General features: G+C 45.9%; 2 protein-coding genes and 1 long non-coding RNA gene across 7 annotated transcripts in view; 2 read left to right on the top strand and 1 right to left on the bottom strand.

The window, feature by feature from the left end:
* The window catches only part of LOC146444049 (uncharacterized), a 280,352-nt gene that overhangs the window by 5,593 nt on the left and 257,758 nt on the right, over positions 1-17,001 (top strand). The window lies entirely within an intron of this gene.
* Positions 7,695-11,038, bottom strand: LOC146444058 (uncharacterized). 2 transcript variants are annotated; one of them, XR_014856093.1, is made up of 5 exons: positions 10,951-11,038; positions 10,131-10,236; positions 9,267-9,334; positions 8,042-8,436; positions 7,695-7,952 (listed from the first exon to the last, which is right to left on the bottom strand). It is a non-coding gene; the product is annotated as an uncharacterized LOC146444058 (long non-coding RNA). The 2 variants fall into 2 exon arrangements; XR_014856090.1 differs by lacking the exons at positions 7,695-7,952; positions 10,951-11,038 and having other exon boundaries at positions 8,048-8,436; positions 10,131-10,493.
* Positions 11,017-17,001, top strand: part of HLCS (holocarboxylase synthetase) — a 120,866-nt gene continuing 114,881 nt past the window's right edge. The window contains exon 1 of one of the 3 annotated variants that reach the window (XM_085079067.1): positions 11,017-11,124. In XM_085079067.1, coding sequence (XP_084935193.1) covers positions 11,032-11,124 — 93 coding nt within the window. In that variant the 5' untranslated portion in view covers positions 11,017-11,031. Of the gene's footprint in view, positions 11,125-15,789; positions 16,011-17,001 lie in introns of those variants that run through there. The other 2 variants (XM_085079139.1, XM_085078987.1) reach the window with 2 other exon arrangements.

Raw genomic sequence — 17,001 nt, 5'->3', positions numbered from 1 at the left:
CTGGAACCAAGAGTTATGTCCCCTCAGCCAGAATTGTTCTGGAACTGCGAGTGATGATGTCTGTCCTTCTTTCTTTCTCTCTTTCTCTTTCTCTCTCTCTCTCTCTTCCTCTCTCTCTCTCTTTTCTTTCTCCTTCCTTCCTTCCTTCCTTCCTTCCTTCCTTCCTTCCTTCCTTCCTTCCTTCCTTCCTTCCTGCCTCTCTCCCTCTCCCGCCCTCCGTCCCCTTCCCTTCCCTTCCCTTCCCTTCCCTTCCCTTCCCTTCCCTTCCCTTCCCTTCCCTTCCCTTCCCTTCCCTTCCCTTCCCTTCCCTTCCCTTCCCTTCCCTCCGCCTCGCCTCGCCTCGCCTCGCCTCGCCTCGCCTCGCCTCGCCTCGCCTCGCCTCGCCTCGCCTCGCCTCGCCTCGCCTCGCCTCGCCTCGCCTCTCGCCTCGCCTCGCCTCGCCTCGCCTCGCCTCGCCTCGCCTCGCCTCGCCTCGCCTCGCCTCGCCTCGCCTCGCCTCGCCTCGCCTCGCCTCGCCTCGCCTCGCCTCGCCTCGCCTCGCCTCGCCTCGCCACTCGCCTGCGCCTCGCCTCGCCTCGCCTCGCCTCGCCGCCTCGCCTCGCTCAGCCTCGCCTGCCTCGCCTCGCCTCGCCTCGCCTCGCCTCGCCTCGCCTCGCCTCGCCTCGCCTCGCCTCGCCTCGCCTCGCCTCGCCTCGCCTCGCCTCGCCTCCTCTCGCTCGCCTCGCCTCGCCTCGCCTCGCCTCGCCTCGCCTCGCCTCGCCTCGCCTCGCCTCGCCTCGCCTCGCCTCGCCTCGCCTCGCCTCGCCTCGCCTCGCCTCGCCTCGCCTCGCCTCGCCTCGCCTCGCCTCGCCTCGCCTCGCCTCGCCTCGCCTCGCCTCGCCTCGCCTCGCCTCGCCTCGCCTCGCCTCGCCTCGCCTCGCCTCGCCTCGCCTCGCCTCGCCTCCTCTTTCTTTCTCTCTCTCTCTTCCCCCTCTCTCCTTCTCTCTCTTTCTCTCACTCTTCCCCTCTCTCTTTTCTTTCTCTCTTCCTCTCCCTTTTCCTTCCTTCCTCCCTTCCTCCCTCCCTTCCTCCCTTCCTCCCTTCCTCCCTCCTTTCCTTCCTCCCTCCCTCCCTCCCTTCCTCCCTTCCTCCCTCTTTTCCTTCCTCCCTCTTTTCCTTCCTCCCTTCCTCCCTCTGCCTTGCCTCGCCTGCTTTCTTTCTCTCTCTTTCTCTCTCTCTTTCTCTCTCTCTTTCTCTCTTTTCTTTCTCTCTCTCTCTCTCTTTCTCTCTTTCTCTCTTTCTCTCTTTCTCTCTTTCTCTCTTTCTTCCTTCTTTTCTTCTTTCCTTTCTTTCTCTTTCTCTTTCTTCGTTTCTTTGTTTCTTTCTTTATTTCTCTCTCTCTCTTTCTCTCTCTCTGTCCCTATTTAATTCATCTCTTCCTTTCTCTCTTCCCTTTCTCATTAGCCCAAACTCACTGCCATGTGCTTTTATTCAAGGTCAGCAACTGACCTAGCACATGGTCAAGAATAAATTAAACTAAAAGAATATAAGATATTAATAAAAATTATAGCAAGTCTTTAACCAAAGTCTCTGATTTTCTTCGGGATGCTCCAGCTTTTATCATTCCTTGTGTCCCCATTCCCTGGGGAGCCTGGGCAGTGCCAGCACCCTCTGGGGGAAGGAAGAACCTTTCCTGCTCTCCAGCCTGAGCTGCCCTGCCCAGCTCCAGCCAGGATGCTGTCCCTGTCCCCGAGCAGAGATCAGAGCTGTCCCTCTGAGGAGCTGCACACTCAATCCTGTTTCTCAGCACAGATGGGCTCCTGTGCTCCAGAGGGCTGTGGACACCAGCAGGTCACTGCAGTTCTGTCCCAGAGAGGTTTGCTGATGGAAAATGAGGGTGAAGTCCCTCAGGGGTGAGGCTGGCAGGGGCAGCTGGTGCCACACAGCAGAGGCTCTCCCAGGGCTTCCTGCTCTCATTCCTTCCCTCAAGGACTTCACTGCCACATTCAGTTCCTTGTAGGTGACACTGGTGGCAGCTCCAGGTTTGCCTGCAAACTCTGTGACCCCAGCAGCTCTTCCCAAGGGCTCCATCCCACAGAATTCCTGCTTTGGGATCAATGGAGATACCCCTGTCCTGTGGGAGACACTGCAGAGAATCCCAGGATGGTTTGGGTTGGAAGGACCTTAAATCCCATCCAGTGCCATCCCAGCCATGGCAGGGACACCTTCCACTGTCCCAGGCTGCTCCAAGCCCCAGTGTCCAACCTGGCCTTGGACACTGCCAGGGATCCAGGGGCACCACAGCTTCTCTGGGAAAACTCAGCCTCCCCAGCCTCACAGGGAGGAATTTCTTCCCAACATCTCACTCAAACCTACTCTGTCAGTTTGCAGCCATTCCCCCTTCTCCTGTCACTCCAGTTCCTGATGAATTGTCCCTCTCTGTTTTTCCTGGAGCTCCTGCAGACCCTGGAAGGTGCTGTGAGGTCTCCTCACATCCTTTTCCTCTCCAAGGCTGCCAGAGCTCCAGGAGAGTTTGGACAGCACTGCCAGGGACAAGCACTGCAGACTGGCTGGGGATGGATAATTGTGCTTCCCAAGCCTTTGGAGCATCAAAGAAATCCCAAGGCATGGATAGAATGGGTGAGAAGAAGCTGAGGATGCAGGATGACTCCACAAACACCTCTGAGAACTGGGGGTGTCTGTTTTGGGGACCAAACCAAATCAAGGGGAGCTGGTGGAGTCATTCCCAGAGAGTTCCAAATGCAAACAGGAAAGAGGGATGGAGGCTGGGAGGGAAGGGAATTCTAGCCTTGATTGATTAGCTGAGGAAAAAAAAGGTGGAATGGGATCAAAATCTCACTTTTGGTTATGGATTGAGATTTCTGTCGAGTTCTTGGAATGGCAGGAATTGTTCTGGTGGGAAAGTTTAGCTTTCAGAGGTGGATTAGTCCCAGCAGAATCCATAATCCTTGGGAATGACTGGGGCCAGATTGCCTTAGAAGTGACTGTTGGCTTGATTTTGTCAATGCTGATGATATTTGGGAATATCTGATTGAGGAAAATCACCTGCAGTGAAATAATTAGGAATTAATTCAGTTCTCTTAATAAGATTTTTGAGTTAGAAAGGGAAAAGTTTGACAAAGTAAGGAAATGAGGGATTGACACCATCTGGAGTGAGCAGTTCAAAGTCCAGCTTGGAAAATCCAAAATTTCTTTGAGTCATGGATGGAAGGAGGAGATGTCCTTCTAGAGCCAACAAAGAAAATTAGGAATAATCAAAGAACCTGCCTGGAATGGAATGGGAAGTTCCAGTTGGAGTTCAGAGGCAGAAAATGCAAAGAAACAAAAATGCAAAGTAACAAAAATCTGGTTTAGATCTTGCAAAGGAAATAAAAAGCAGTAAAAACGTTTTTCAGTTACAGAAATGAAAAGAGAACAGAGAAAGAAGAAGTGAGGACACTTTGAGGGCAACCTAGAGATCAAAACTCAACAGTTTGCCCCAAAACCCAGGGAATGCTTTCCCTCATTTTCCAGAGGGGATGCCAAAGGTGGTGGTAAAAGCAGGAGGATTCCTGGGAGTGCAAGAAAGGAAGGAATGAAGTGGGAATGATCACCCTGAGGTGGAAGCAGAGCTCCAAGAGCTCCTCGGCTCAAACTGGGTGAACTGGGAGCTCTCCATGATCACCTCTGGAAGGATTTGCCTGGGAAAAGGGATCTTAGTGCTCTCCTGGATCACCTGGAGAGGCAAATCCCATAGGGAAAAAGGACTTTCCCAAAGGGCATTGGGAGAAATGGGATTATATTGAGCACTGGGAGGTTTAGGTTGGAAATCATGGAAAATTTCCAGCCCTCTGAGTTCTGAGGCTGTGGCACAGAGTCCCAGGAGGAGCAGATTTCCCTGGGAAGGTGACAAAGTGCTGGGCTGGGGACAAGGTGGGCATTGGGCACAGTGTGACCTCCATGGGTTTGGAGGCTGGAAAACCCCACAGCTGCCTTGGACCTTCCAAAATTTGGGGAGCCCTGACTGCATCTGGAATTTCTGCCTCCTCAATGCACTTTGAACAGCCAGGAAAATTAGCATGGAAGCCTAATAATCGTGTCTGGGATCAAGAGAGACAGACAGGTATTGTTTAAATTCACATTTCAGCAGCGTTAGTAAGCAAGCACAAGGGAAAACCAGTTCTCTGCTGCAACACAGGAGGGTTTTGGCAGGATTTGGGCAGGAGGAATAAATCCTGAAAGCTCTGCTTGTAATTAATCTCTATCTGCAGCTCGTAGCTCTGTCCAGGAGAATTCCCATTGCTCCAGCTGAAGATGCTTCCAAGTCCACTGCAAAGGACACCCCAGTGAAGAGTTTTGCTGGGAAGGTCTTTAATTATGGCTTTGTTAAACATTTGATTTATAGATGAAAGAGCAGCTATTGTGAGCTGGGCTGTGAAAATCATATATGTTAAGCTGTTAAATAAGCTCCTGGCTTTTTGTTAATTCCCAAATATGTCAAGGAAGTAACTTAATATCAGGCTGTGGAGTTTTTGTTCCTGTCTCCCTCCTTAAGTTGGAGTTAATTGGATGGGTGCTGCAGTGGGGCAGAAATGGTGCCAGCTGTTCAAAATTCAGTATTTCAGGGTGAGATTTCAGATTTAAATTTGGAGACAACAGAAAGAGGCAGAGGCAACATTAAAACCAAGGAGCATCCTTGGCCCTTTGGATCTGCTTCAATTCACAGCAGCTTTTGGGATTGTTCCCAGAACCACAGGGGGTTTTTGGGAGAAGCCTTGGGGAGAAGGATTTGGGAATTCTCATGGATGAAAAGCTGAACAGGAGTTTTGGGAGCCCTGAAACCCATTGGGCTGAATGCAAAGAGGAGAGAGCAGCAGGAGAGGGATTGGGATTGTGTTGCTGTGCTCAGGTGAGAGCTCACCTGCAGAGCTGCTCCAGCCCTGGGGCTCAGCACAGCAAGGAGCTGGAGCTGCTGGAGAGAGTGCAGAGGAGGCAGCAGGATGAGCAGAGGGATGGAGCAGCTCTGCTGGGAGGAAAGGCTGGCAGAGCTGGGATTGTTCAGCCTGGAGAGGAGAAGCTTTGGGGTGACCTCATTGTGGCCTTTTGGGGCCTGAAGGAGCTGCAGGAAACATGGAGAGAGACAATTGCCAAGGGCTGCAGGGACAGGACACAGGGAATGGCTGCCAAACTGAAAAAGACAGGTTTAGATGGGATATTGGGAAGGAATTGTTCCTGGGAGGGTGGGGAGGCCCTGGGATGGAATTCCCAGAGAAGCTGTGGCTGCCCCTGGATCCCTGGCAGTGTCCAAGGCCAGGTTGGACATTGGGGCTTGGAGCAGCCTGGGACAGTGCAAGGTGTCCCTGCCATGGCTGGGGTGGCACTGGATGGGATTTAAGGTCCCTTCCAACCCAAACCATTCCATGATTCCCCTTGAGTTAAGTAGATTCACTCTTCCTGCTACCTAAAGCATTGCCCAGATCATTCCCAAATTATTTTGAGCATAAGGAACACTGCCAGCTTCATTGGATCATCTAAAACAGCCACTGTGATTGGGCTGGGGAAGAATATGAGCAAGGACAACCCAATCCCCTCTGATATAAAATAGCTGTAATAATCAATGTTTATCCTGATGCACATCTGTCCCAGGGGGGCCTTTAAACACTAAAAATGCAACAAGTTTCTGTGAACTTCAGTTTCATTTGGTGGTGGAAATCATTAAGTGTTTCTGCCTTACAAACAAAATATTTGACTTATTTTGTGTAAATGTCTTTTGTTCATAATGCACCTCTTCCATGGACACTTGAGCCTGAGTTTCTAAAATGTTTAATTCAGGGTTCTGTTTGCTGATTTCTATTGAATTTCCAGCCAGCTTTCACACAACTGGGATGAATGGGGGGTTTGTATCTCTCCCTCTATTCAGGAGCTGAACTGTGTTCTGAGGAGAAAGTTTTGGAAGGATTCAGTTTTGTTCTCCCAGTTCCCTTCCAGAGGGGTTGCCAAAGTCAATTTTGTTGGTATGCTGTGCTATGGATGAATTTAAATCTCAGCTTTCTGCTAAAAGCAGCTGATAGATGAACCCAGTGCAGAATAAATAACTTTAAATAGGAAAATTTTCAGTGAATTGGGTGGATTTTGTCTTTAGAGCTCACAAAGCTGCAGTTGGGAATATTGGCTTTTCTCACTTGTGCTGCTGCTGTCATTCTCCTTGTATAAATGTAGCTTAGAAATAAATCAATTCCTGTGGTAGGTCTTTTTCTCTTAATCCAAATTAACCTGCATCATATTTATAAAAACCACATTTCTGTGGCATGCAAGGATATGCTTCCCTTGGATATTTGTATCCTTCAGAGCTTGTCTTAAAAGAGCTTGGAGACAGAATTCAAGGCTGCTGTGTGAACATCAACTTTAATTATGACTTTTTAACAACAGAAACATGAAATTGTAGAGGTTTTGTGGAGATTTCTCCAGCATCCCTGCACCAGTGGAACAACAACTTGCCTTTTACCATCATTTTAGAGAATGGAAAATGAAAGCAGCATTTGCTGGGAATTTTGCAGCTGCTGAATTACCGAGGGAAGTTTGTGGCACAGAGACCTGAGCCAACAATTCAATCTGTTCCCACTCTTGCCTTTGAAGTCCTAAACTCACAATAACCCCATTCCTGGGGATGCTTTGTTATCTTTTTCCCGTAAATGATGGATGATTCCCAGGTCACTGACAACTTTGCAGGGTCAGATTGCAGATGAGGTAACAAATCAGAAGTGGAAACTGAAAGTTCCCTGCAGCTGAATCACAGAGATGCTGCTTTAGTTCACTTTGGGGTTTCTCTTAATTATTAACAAGCTGGAAAAGGACCTCAGTGCATTTTTTGTGTGTAATGTGTCATCACAGACAGGGAAATCATCTTCTGTTTGCTTTTGCTACAGACTGAATCATGACAAAGCTGGAGCAGAAATCATTTCAGGGTTATCTTGTGAAATACCTTAAAGTTATCTCTATTTTAGTTCCCTATATTATAAGCAGAGATGTGGAAATGATGGATGGGTGAAATGTGAAAGCTGAAACGTGAAACTGAATTTTCCTTTGTCACACTGGGCTTTAACTAATTCTTGTCATTCCAACTAATTTCAACTAATTCTTGTCGTTCCTTATATGACAGGATGTTATCTCCTTGTGTAAATTTCATTAATGGAGCCTCTTTTCTTTAGTTTGCAAGATCTTAAAAAAATCCTTCATTCTAATATGTTCCTTCATTTGGAATCCCAATTTGCCCAACCTAAAATGTGTGCCACTCCCTTTGTTTGCCAGCACATTACTGAGAGGAAGAGCTGCCACCCAATTGAAGTGGTTTTTATACCTGTCTGACCTTAGCTCAGCACCAGCAGTGGTGCAGGAAAGGTCAAGAATCTGCAATTCTGTGTTTGCTTTGTCTCTGGGGAAACCATGGAGGGTTTGGGTGGAGAGAAGGCACATTAAATATAATTCATTTGTTACATAGTGGGGCCAAATAGTTAATCCTGGAGGTAATGAAGAGCTGCTGGTAGCAAAACAAGTGCTGAGAAACTCTCTGAGCATAGAAAATACTGTGGGGAAGGCAAAGAATGTACCACACAATGCAAGTTCTAATGTGTCATTGAATTAAATCATGGTTTTTAATCAAAACTGATTTTTTCCTGACTGGCAAAAGATTAAAAGGGGAAAAAAAATCTGATAAGAACAGAGTGACAGAAGCCCAGAAAATATCCCAACTGTTGTTTGGAACCTGTGGGTTGTACTGGAAATGGATGAGGCCAGCTGGGCATTCAGCATTTATTGCAGAATAAATATGTCCCATGCAGCCAAAAAGCAACAGGCTGTGCATTTGAAATAATTCCTTGCTGGATTTCATTGGGTTTCAAAGCCTTTGGGTTATTTTGGGGTTGTACATTACATCATTCAGCCTCATAATCAATCTCATTTTCACTTGATCAGGACTGGAATGTAAACATTAATGAGTAACTAAGTACAGTGATCTGAATGTTCTTTATCTGTGTTACTTAAACCAACCTGATTTAAGTCTTACCAGCTCTTGTTCAGCTTCAGGGTTTTATTTGAAAGTCTCAAAAAACCACGAAAGGATTTCCTCCCATTTTCCAGCTCATTGACTCATTCTTCTTGGAAAGAGAATTATAAATAGTTTTTTTTTTCTTTGAGCTTTGATGTATTTCTCAGTTTGGTCAGATGTTTGTCCATCCATTCCAGACAGTTCTTTTTTTATCTCTTGATCTTTTTAATGTGGATTCTGTCTTTGTCAAGGCTGTTCCTCCTTAGGCTGAGCTCACTTTTTCTTCCTCTTCCTCAGAGTCATCATCATCATCATTGTAGAAGTGAATTGTGGCTTGCACTGGAAAACTTGCCAGAACCTTCTCTCCAGTGTTAGCAAGAAACTTCTGGGATTTGGATTTGGGCAAATAAAGTCTGAGAAGAAAATGTATTTTAGGAGAAAAAGTAAAATAATGCAGCACTTGTCCATCCAATCTAGCTTGAATATTAAAACTGATTTTCTGGTAAATAATTCATTCAGGAATGAAGATTACCAGGGTTAGGTTGGGGTTAGTTTCCTGAGGCACAGAGGTTGATTTTAGTGGATTTTGTGTCTCCAGGCAGAGAAGGAGGTGTTTATTTATGAATTCATTTATTTCAAAATCCACTCTGTTTTGTATTAAAACCATAAATGGCCCCTCTTGTTTCCACGTCGGCTAATTTCCAGTAAAATCTGACAGTAATAAAAGTCACACAGAATTCAAGATGCCACAGCTTTTACAAGAACAAGTGCTTGCAAGGAAGAGGAATATTCCATTGATTTTCCTCCTCTAAATGAAAACCCCAATTAGGAGTTTCCACATCATTAAGCCTGAAAGAATCCAAATGTTGGTGAAAACCTTTATCAGTACTCCAGCATAAAAAGTTTTACCTGGAGTTCAACTTTTAATCAAGAGCAAATTAAAGCAACCTGGAATCTCTAGCAAGTCACACTCCATTGGCACCTGTTCCCATTAATTATTTGGGCTTTGGGAGCTTTTTGTCATAGCAATAAATGAAAGTAGAAATTAGATGAGGCAAAAAAATGTGAGGTTTTTAAGATTACTTTCTCCTTATTTTCATGTTGTTTCAGGCTCTGTTCAGCCTGGGCATCTGAGGGATAAAAATCTGTGCAGTTTGGTGAGAAATTGTTAATAAAAAGAGAAAATGAGCTTCATTTCGAAAGATGCCACTTTTCCTCTGCCAGCTGCCAGGGCTGAACTCACCTCACTGGATGCTGGAAGCCCAAGGCTCCTTTGGATCTACAATTTCTTCGTTGAGCACACAATTCTGACTGAAAGGAGACACATTTATGATTTAGAATGGGCTCAAAATGAAGATTTCACTGATTTTGTAACCATAAAAATCCACACTGATGTTGCTTTGAAATCATCACTGTGAGTCTGTTCTCTCATGAGAATAAAACATCAAGGTCTGTGTTGATTGTGCTTCAATCTTTATTTTTGTTCTTTCAGCCTAACAAACCTTCCCACCCAAGCAGGTAAAAACTAAAAATCCCAGTGCATTTCAAAGCCAGTAAAAATTAGTTTAAAATTCGGTTTTCTGTTGATTTCCTCAGTGGTTTGCTTATAGCAACATCCCTTCCCCCCCAAAAAAAAAAAAAAAAATTTTGCACCTGAAAATATGGGTTTTAAATTTCACCTTAAAATTCTTTTCACTTAAACTCCCCTACAGACAAAATATCACATCCAGACTAGGCCTGGAGATTTCAAACTGAAGTTGTTCCCTTTTTTATATAATTAAACAAATATAAAGTGCTGTTAAAATGAGGGCTGCATGGAGTAAGCAGTTGTTTCTGAAACTCTTAATAATATTATTATGTAATTAATATATTTATAATAATGGATAATAATTCTACATCTGACTTAAAATTAGAGATACTCTTAACCATTACCATGTACAGAACACTAATTTGAACCACATTTTCCAACACTAAAGAAATACTTGAAAGAACAAATGAAGAGATTACCAAGCCTGGCTTCCCATATTCAATTTCTTATTTTCCACGAGGACTATAATTATTATTATTATTTCATTTTTTTTATTATTATTCCCAAATTTGCTCTCACCATTTGTTGGTTCTCTGGTGCCTCCCCACGCCTTGCTGTGAGCATCCAGGGCCTCCATAGAGCAGGGCTGCTGGAAGATTGGGATCCAAAGGAATCATGGAATATCCTGAGTTGGAAAGGATCCACAGGGATCATCCATCAGACACCCCAACAGTCCCACCCTGTGCACCCCTGGGGGCATTTTGATTTGGGAAATCTGATTTCTGGGGCAATATTTTATTTCTCCCCACACACCAAACACCTTCTTGGCCATTTTTCACTAAGGGCTCCTTTCCCTTTAGGATTTCACAGCTCAAAGTGAACTGGAGATGGTTTAAATAGTGCTGAAATCCTTTTAGTTAAGCAGAAAAACCCCCAAACTGCCTCTCCCTCCCTCCCTCTCTGACAGATTCCCTGTGGTCAATCAGTGCCTGGTTATTTACTGAGGCAGCAACTGCAGCATTAATTAATCCAAGGAGGACAATCTGAACTAATTAACCCAGGAGGGCAGATGGAGAGGTGAGGGCTGTGTCTGCCTGTTGTTTGCTGGAGTCACCACAGCTCTGGATGCTCTTTTCACCAGTCCTTTCCTTCTCTGTTGCACAGCAACAGATCCAAGTGGGGAAATGGAAAAGTGCTTTCAATGAACATCAAAATAATAATAATAAGGTAATCATAACCTTAATTTTCATTTGCAAGTTCTGAAATATTAAGGGAAAAGGATGAAGCTTCAGCACAGCATATAAAATAGAGAGGAACATTTTCAGAAATAAATTTTCCCCTTTTCTCCTGAAGTTGGCAAATGTTTTCCGTTTTTTATCCCGTGGAAGAATTCCCTTACCTGCCCAGGTGCTCCCCCGGCCGGGCTGGGAGCTGCCGGGAATCCCTGGAATCCCCGGAGCTCTTCCCGGCTGTTCCCTCCATGGACCTGGATGCTCGAAAAGCTGAGAGAAGCTCTCAGCCCCTCCTTTGTGTGAACTCCCGAAGAACTTCCCTAAAACAAACACCTCCTCAGGTAAAAGCAGGGAAATGTCCTCAAGGAGATTTGTTTTTTAAGGAGTAAAGGAGTTCAAAGGTAGGATAGGCTCTCACTTTAGGGTTGTTCCAGGAAGAGCAATCCTAGGGAAATTGAGGGTTTTTGGTTAGGTTTGGTTGGTGAATCCCATGGGATAAAACACATATATATATCCCTTTACCTTTCTGGCTATGTTTTACAGAATGGAAATTTGCAGAATTATCTGAATGATTACAGAATGAGAATTTGTTCTTTATTAAATACACTCTGTTAATAGAGTTTTGGATGTCTTGGGAAAACTCAGCCATGTCCCGAACTAAAAGAAGTGCAACAAAGATGTGAAGAGAATTTTAAATGTAGCATAATTTTTTAAATTACTGAAGTACTTTTGATGTCCTGGCTTTTAAAGAGAAAATAATACCAAAAATAGTGAAACTCAGAGGATTTAAAGACAGGCCTGGTGACTTCCTCAGGACTACAGGGATGGTCCACTGACCTTGGAGTTCCCACTGATTATTTAGTGTGAATTGGTAGAATTAGTGAATTAGTAGATTTAGAATTCAGTCTAAATCTGCTCCCTCCCATGTTTAAATACCTTGTGACATCTGTGAAGTTGTAAATAAATAAATAGTGCCTTATTACAAATTAAAAAACCATGCACAGTCTCAATCCCTTTAAACATTTCTGTATCAAAATCAGTGCAATTATTAAAATGAAGAACACAGTAAATAATATTCAAACAAGAAAATATATATTAAATAACAGCACAGGTCCTGAGGAAAAGTGGCAAACTTCTCAAGTAACCTGAGGTGTAATTAAATATCTTCCTAAATTACAGCCTGACATACACATATTTAATTTCAGCAGCTTAGTTTTATTTACTCCTGATTTAACTTGATAGTTGAAAGGGGAGTTTGTATTACAGAAGTGATGTCTGTGATCTTGCAATCAGATCTGCATGTGAGGATAATTGATTTATTCCTCTGCTAACATGGAGATTAGTGCAGGACTAAAGCCTGTTCAGACTAAAGCCTGAACTCCTGACATGCAACTCCAGAAGGTGCAAAGTTATTCTCAGTTAAATCTCTTGGTGAAGCCCTGCAGGACCAAATTTATTATGAAATTATCAAAAATAGAATTTTGGTGAAGAAGCTGTAATGTAATCAAATGCAATTATATGTGGAAAAAAAGCTAATATTACATTATAGCACTCATCAATCAAACCACACAACTTTAATTGGCATTTTCATGGAAATAATTTACTAAAGTCAGGTTTCTTTTTGCAATTCACTTACTTTTAAGGTAAGGTGCTTAGTTTTGTTATTTTGTGAAGAACACAGAATCAGAACAATTTTCCAAGAAGTCAAGGGAATTTTTCAGATCTCTGAAACTACCTGGGAATAACCTTGACAGACACAACTTTTACAGAGAGATGAGCCCTGCGATAACCATTTTGTGTTAATTGAAAGCGGTTTTTAACTTTGTGGGAAATGGGTTTTGCACATTTTTCTCATGAAGGCAAATGTGCATTTGCAAGAATAAAGGGTGCTCCATATAAATTGGTATATTTGGGGAACCTGGACATGTCTACAGGTTTGAATAATATCTGATATTACACAAAATAACATAGGCAGTGATAGCATGTGAATCTCCTCAAAGAGAAATCCTTGGAAAAGCTTTTAAGGAGCAGAGGGAGAAGGAAACAGAGCTGCTCACAAAGCACAAGGCCAATCTTATAATATTCATTTTAAATCAAAAAGAGAAATTCATCTACACTGAGCTTACACAGTAGAGTCGGGCTGTCTGAGGGCTGATATCACTCCCTGTTTTTTTCAAGGTTTCCTTCCACCCTCCTGTAAGGAGGAGCTGATTGACATGCTTATTTCAGAAAACCTATTTTAGTAAATTCCCTGGTGCCTGTAAGGCCTTGGTTTAATAATAACAATAACAACAACAGAATGTTTCCCAATCTAAAATTCTTTTTAGTCAAAGCTCGTGATGATTGAGTCTGAGTTACACTATAACAGAAACTAGAAAACTTACAGCAGCTTTACAGCTCTGAATTAATTCTGTATCAACATAAGCAGGAGCTTGTCTTAAAACAGGGACTGGTTTTGCTTGTTCTGCTTTAGATTCCCTTGAATGGTGGAGCTTTAATTTAGTTTTCTCATTTACTCATTAAGTTTTCCAGAGTAGGGGAACCTCAAAAAACAAAAAAGTGATCATAATAGGGCCGAATGCATTCAGTGACACCACAAGATTTCAGCAAAGCACGTTCCTCTCTGTACAGGTTACACAAACACTTGTGCTGTGTGCAGACTCTGAGGGTCAGCAGTGCACGAGCTGTTGAACTAACCCGGAGAAAGTGAGTTCCAGAGCTGAGAGCTTTCTTTGGAAATTGTATCCTTTGCTTGTTTGCTTTCTTTTGATGTGCCCAGGCAAGCATTTTGACTTCCTGCATGAGATAAAGTCACACAAAGGAGCACTGTAAGGTGCCAGGTGAGGAGCACAGGGGATTTGTTCCTCTCTGTAGTGCAGGAATGGCAGCAGCACAAGGCTGGTGTTTCTGAAGCTTAAGATGGAAAAGGAAGAATACTGACACTGTTTGACCTAATTTGACCAAATGAAATTGTAATCTGTTTGTGCATTGTGGAGACAACATTATGTCCATCCCTGGAGGTGTTCAAGGCCACGCTGGAAAATCACAGAATCACAGAACCATCAAGGTTGGAATAGACTTTTGGGATCACCCAGTGCCACCCCAGCAGCACCAGCATCACCCAAACCATGTCCCCAAGGGCCACATCCAGACTCCTCCTGAACACTGCCAGAGACAGGGACTGCAAACCTCCCTGGGCAGCTCATTCCAATGTCTGAACACTCATGCAGGGAAAAAACTTTTCCTGCATCTCCCGTGGCACAACTTAAGGCCATTTCCTCTCATCTTTTTCACTTGAAACGTGAGAGTATGGCCAGCTTGTTCCTTGTTTATCTGCAGCGCCATCGTGCTGCTGCTGGAGATCCACTCAGGAATAAAACTGCTATTTTAGAATACCTGTTCCACGAAATTTCCAAGCATATACAAGGCCCTGAGTTCAGAAAATTAGTAAAAGATTGTGGCTTCATGCCTTGTTCAGAGAACAACTGTCACACATCAGTCCATGTTGGTGTTGGCTTCTTTCTTGTAGCCCTGCATTTTTCATCTTTTTTATCTTTTCACTCACCCACTAAGTATCTGCCAGGATCAGGCTGATCCACATGTTCCTTTCACAGAGCTTAGTGTTGTGATTACTTCTCCTAGAAAATATTTGATAACTTTTGTGCATAGGCATACTGGAGGAGTAAAGGGTAACTAGCTACCTCTGTTGTATATTCTGTAGGAGCAATATGTGCTTGCAGCACGCATGGCACATGCAAATCCTGCAGTTTTATACCCTGGCAGGCTTTTCTTCACTCTGACATCAGTGTTCAGCCCATTTTTATTTGATGCAACCAACGAAATTAAATGCATTCATTTGTGGCTTTGCTGGCTACAGGGATGGGAAGTGCAGACAGCTGTTTTCTCCTGGGTTTGTGGTGGAAGGGATGCTGCTCCTTTAGAATATCATCAACCCTGGAATAAGGTCAGGTAGCAGTGTGGAGACATTTCTGAGGAATACAAGATCCTTTCTGTTGTCCATCAGTGTTAGCTTTGGAGAGCAAAAGCTGCAGGATTTATCCAGGGCTGAATCCAAGGCAGTGTGAGCAGCAGGAAAGGGATTGGGATTGTGTTGCTGTGCTCAGGTGAGAGCTCACCTGCAGAGCTGCTCCAGCCCTGGGGCTCAGCACAGCAAGGAGCTGGAGCTGCTGGAGAGAGACCAGAGGAGGCAGCAGGATGAGCAGAGGGATGGAGCAGCTCTGCTGGGAGGAAAGGCTGGCAGAGCTGGGATTGTTCAGCCTGGAGAGGAGAAGCTTTGGGGTGACCTCATTGTGGCCTTTTGGTGCCTGAAGGAGCTGCAGGAAACATGGAGAGAGACAATTGCCAAGGGCTGCAGGGACAGGACACAGGGAATGGCTGCAAAGTGCCAGAGGGCAGGGAGAGATGGGATCTTGGGAATTAGGAATTGTTCCCTGGCAGGGTGGGGAGGCCCTGGGATGGAATTCCCAGAGAAGCTGTGGCTGCCCCTGGATCCCTGGCAGTGTCCAAGGCCAGGTTGGACATTGGGGCTTGGGGCAGCCTGGGACAGTGGAAGGTGTCCCTGCCCACAGCAGGGGGTGGAGCTGGATGAGCTTCAAATCCCTTTTAACCCAAACCATTCCGCGATTCCCTGAGGAGCCGAGCCGCGGCGCCGGAAGCGAGATGACCTCCCCTGCTCCTCCTCTTCTAGAGCACGGCGACAACTAACCCGTTACAAAGAGACAACGCCCCGAGCCATTTTAAACGATTTTGAGCGATCTTTATTATTTTTAACTCCTTCTTTCTCCGGAAAACCGCGCATTCCCCTCAGCGCCCGGTCATCAGGCGGCGCAGCCTCGCTCCCCTCAGCCGGCAGTGAGCGCTGAGGGGAGGGAAAGAACGGACGGTACAAAGGGGGCGGGGCGCGGCTCGAGCCGGGCCCCTCCAGCCAATCAGCGGTGGGAGCGGCGCCCGCCCCGACTGACGCACGGCGCTCCGATTGGCCGTGGCGGCCGGGGGGCGGGGCCGCGCGCCCGCCATGCTGATCACGCTGTGCTACCTGTACCTGTGGGCGCGCTGGGGGCCGCGCTCGGCCGCGCTGGTCCGCAGCACCGTGCGGAGGCTGCACCGCTCCCGCTGCTCCTTCACCTTCTGCGCCCGGCAGCCGCACCCCGACGAGCGCGTCTGCCTCCGCGTCGGCGGGAAGGTGTTCTGCACCGGCGAGGCGCAGGTAGAGCGGCGGGGATGCGCGGGGCTGCGGCGGTTGCCGCGGTAACGGCGAGGCGCATCTCCGCCCCGCGGAGCTCCGGGGAGCTGCGATCCGGCTGTGGTTTGTCTTCGGGCATTGCTGGCGGGCAGGGATTTGGGATTGGGAAGAATAACCCGTGGAGGGAATTTCCCCCGCGCTGTCACAGCCATGGAGAAGGAAGAGGGAAGACCCAAGCGGTCGCTTTTGGTTTGCTTTGGTGGAAAATGTTAGCTCGGGTGTGGTTTCCTCTCTTCGCTGCTTGCTAGAGCTGATTGGAGTAGGAAATGGGCTGGGGGATGCTGTAGGTGCTACATATGTGTGTCTAAATGTGTATGAAGTGCAGCTTTCCAAGGACAGCTGTGGTTATAGGAAAGCTTGGGAGTGTTTTACAGGATCCCAGAATGGCTGGGGTTGGAAGGGACCTTAAGGATCATCCGGTTCCAAACCCTTCTCATGGGCTCAGAGCTCTGTCCAGCCTGGCCTTGGACACTGCCAGCAGCCACAGGGCCTCCCCACCCTCCCAGGGAAGATTTCCTTCCTGATATTCCATCTAAACCTGCTCACTTTCAGTTTCAGGCCATTCCCCCTTGTCCTGACACTCCATGTCGCTGGGAAATGCCTCTTTCCATTTTAGCAACATCCTTTGAGCACGTATAAGGCTTTAGTCTAAAAATAATATGCTGTGTTTGTGCATTCAAGATCCCTGTCAGAGGTTTAAAACGTTGCTAGATCTGTTCTGAAATGTGAACTGAGCTTTTGCTTGCAGAAAGCTGTGTGCTTCTCCCCAGTGTTTTAAGTGTGGGAAATGTGGTGAAAAATGAAACTGACAGTTTTTTACCAATGAGCAGGGATGGGGAGAGGCTGTGGCAGCTTATGACAGTGGAAAAATCCTGTCCCTGAACCAGTTCCACTTGGCACTGCTGGAAGCAAAACTGAAAGTAAGCTTGCTTGACTTTCAGGATTAAAGTGGAAC

The sequence above is a fragment of the Lichenostomus cassidix genome, chromosome 1 (genome assembly GCF_008360975.1).
Source record: "Lichenostomus cassidix isolate B80296 chromosome 1, HeHo_3.0, whole genome shotgun sequence".
NCBI lineage: Eukaryota > Metazoa > Chordata > Aves > Passeriformes > Meliphagidae > Lichenostomus > Lichenostomus cassidix.
The sequence above is the reverse complement of the archived record's forward strand: the minus strand, read 5'-3'. Positions and strand labels throughout refer to the sequence as shown.